We start from the raw sequence: 1,612 nt of genomic DNA on the forward strand, positions 1-1,612 counted from the left end.
CGTCGTCCCACCAGTTTCGGAAGAAAATCGGAACGATCGACATTTTCACTGTTTTGTTCACGAAATAAAACTTTGCACTTGCACTTGACTTGAAATTGTCTAGAGAGATTGTTGGCGTCACGATAAGACTTCTCAATGGCTTAAGAATTTGCTTCGATAGCTTTCCGTGGTACCTTTGATTTTGAACTGCTGCTCGAAATTCGACCGACGGCGTTTTATATACGATGAACAGCGCTTTCGAGAATCTGAAAGAAAATTCTCGAAAAACGGAGCAAATTCGACGAGCTGCTAGAAATGAACGCACATTCATTCAAAAGATGAGTCATTTTCGAATCGCGGTTTTCTTGTTTGAACTGCTGAATGTAAAAACAAGATGACGATTTCAATTTCAATATTATACATACTGCAAATAATACTAAAAACATTTAGAAACGAGTTACTAATAAATGTTCTCGAAAATTCTGGGAAAACATCTAGAACTGTCTCTACTCTTTTTACGTTCGCCACGTTCTTCCAGAAGACCTTGCTCTCGGTATGTTAGAAAATAAATGCGAATATTTGTGAAATTTGGACGCATTGCCCAAAACGAAATAATATAAAAAGTTAAAAAGTCAACGCAGTTGCAGACTACGTGTGAAGCAAAATAAATAAAACATAAGCAAATTGTTTGCAGTAGATTAAGAAATAAGCGTCGTTTAGAAAATTGATTAAAATAGTTTCTAAACAATAAGAATATTATTCAACAATATTCATGGAATTCATGAAATGATCAAAACACTACAAAGGCTATTACGATTGTACACGATAACGTTTTCATTATTGTGTTAAATAAACAGAGATTATCTTTTCAAGGTGATGAAAAAGACAAATAACCCGCATATTGTAGGTAAATACATTTCAACTGACTTGAGTGGATTTACACATTTTTTGGAATATTAACATTTTCATACAAGTGTTAAGAAAGCCTTTTGGATAATCCAGCGTAATCGTTTGGATTGTGTACAACCGATCAGATCAATTCGGGATGCTGGTCTGGTCAATCATCGCGATACTCGGCGGATGTATTAGTAGCATTATTCTATACCAACTGTGGTATCGAAACAGCTACAGTACTGTCCATCATTAACTAATCATGAGAGGTGAAAAAATTGAAAAAGTTCATAAACATATTATTAAATATAACTAACAATTTATTTTAGCATCGTTTCGTTTAGAAGTACGGTACAATGGTATCCTCTTTCCTACATCATTCGAATAAATTTCGGAAACGTAATATAAATGAAACAGTTGAATTATGAGCACAGTATATAGTAAAAACCAAATTTATTGACTAAATAACGAGGTAGGTTGTAACATATAGTATCAGAGTTGTAAAATATTTGGTGCGATACGCTTATGACTCCATTTTTTCTTGAGCTTTCTTTTGGCCATTTTCTGCGAAAGATTTTCCAGTCAACGATTTCAGTGGTTGTCCAGTTTGGATAATAGGAATGGCTTTCTCGGATTTCTGTTCGATCGCTTTCCTCGGGCAGCTGATGGTCAGGATGCCATCCGATGAGAGTGACGAAGCGATATCGCTCTCGCTATGGCCGGCCGGCAACATGTAGCGGCG

At 35.7% G+C, this 1,612-nt stretch overlaps 1 protein-coding gene across 1 annotated transcript in view; it reads right to left on the reverse strand.

Moving 5' to 3' along the window:
- Positions 1-1,298: 1,298 nt before the first annotated feature.
- Positions 1,299-1,612, reverse strand: part of LOC131214522 (protein lethal(2)essential for life-like) — a 1,378-nt gene continuing 1,064 nt past the window's right edge. Inside the window, exon 2 of the mRNA XM_058208889.1 lies at positions 1,299-1,603. Coding sequence (XP_058064872.1) covers positions 1,394-1,603 — 210 coding nt within the window. The 3' untranslated portion in view covers positions 1,299-1,393. The remainder of the gene's footprint in view (positions 1,604-1,612) is intronic.

The sequence above is a fragment of the Anopheles bellator genome, unplaced genomic scaffold (assembly GCF_943735745.2).
Source record: "Anopheles bellator unplaced genomic scaffold, idAnoBellAS_SP24_06.2 scaffold01259_ctg1, whole genome shotgun sequence".
Classification (NCBI taxonomy): domain Eukaryota; kingdom Metazoa; phylum Arthropoda; class Insecta; order Diptera; family Culicidae; genus Anopheles; species Anopheles bellator.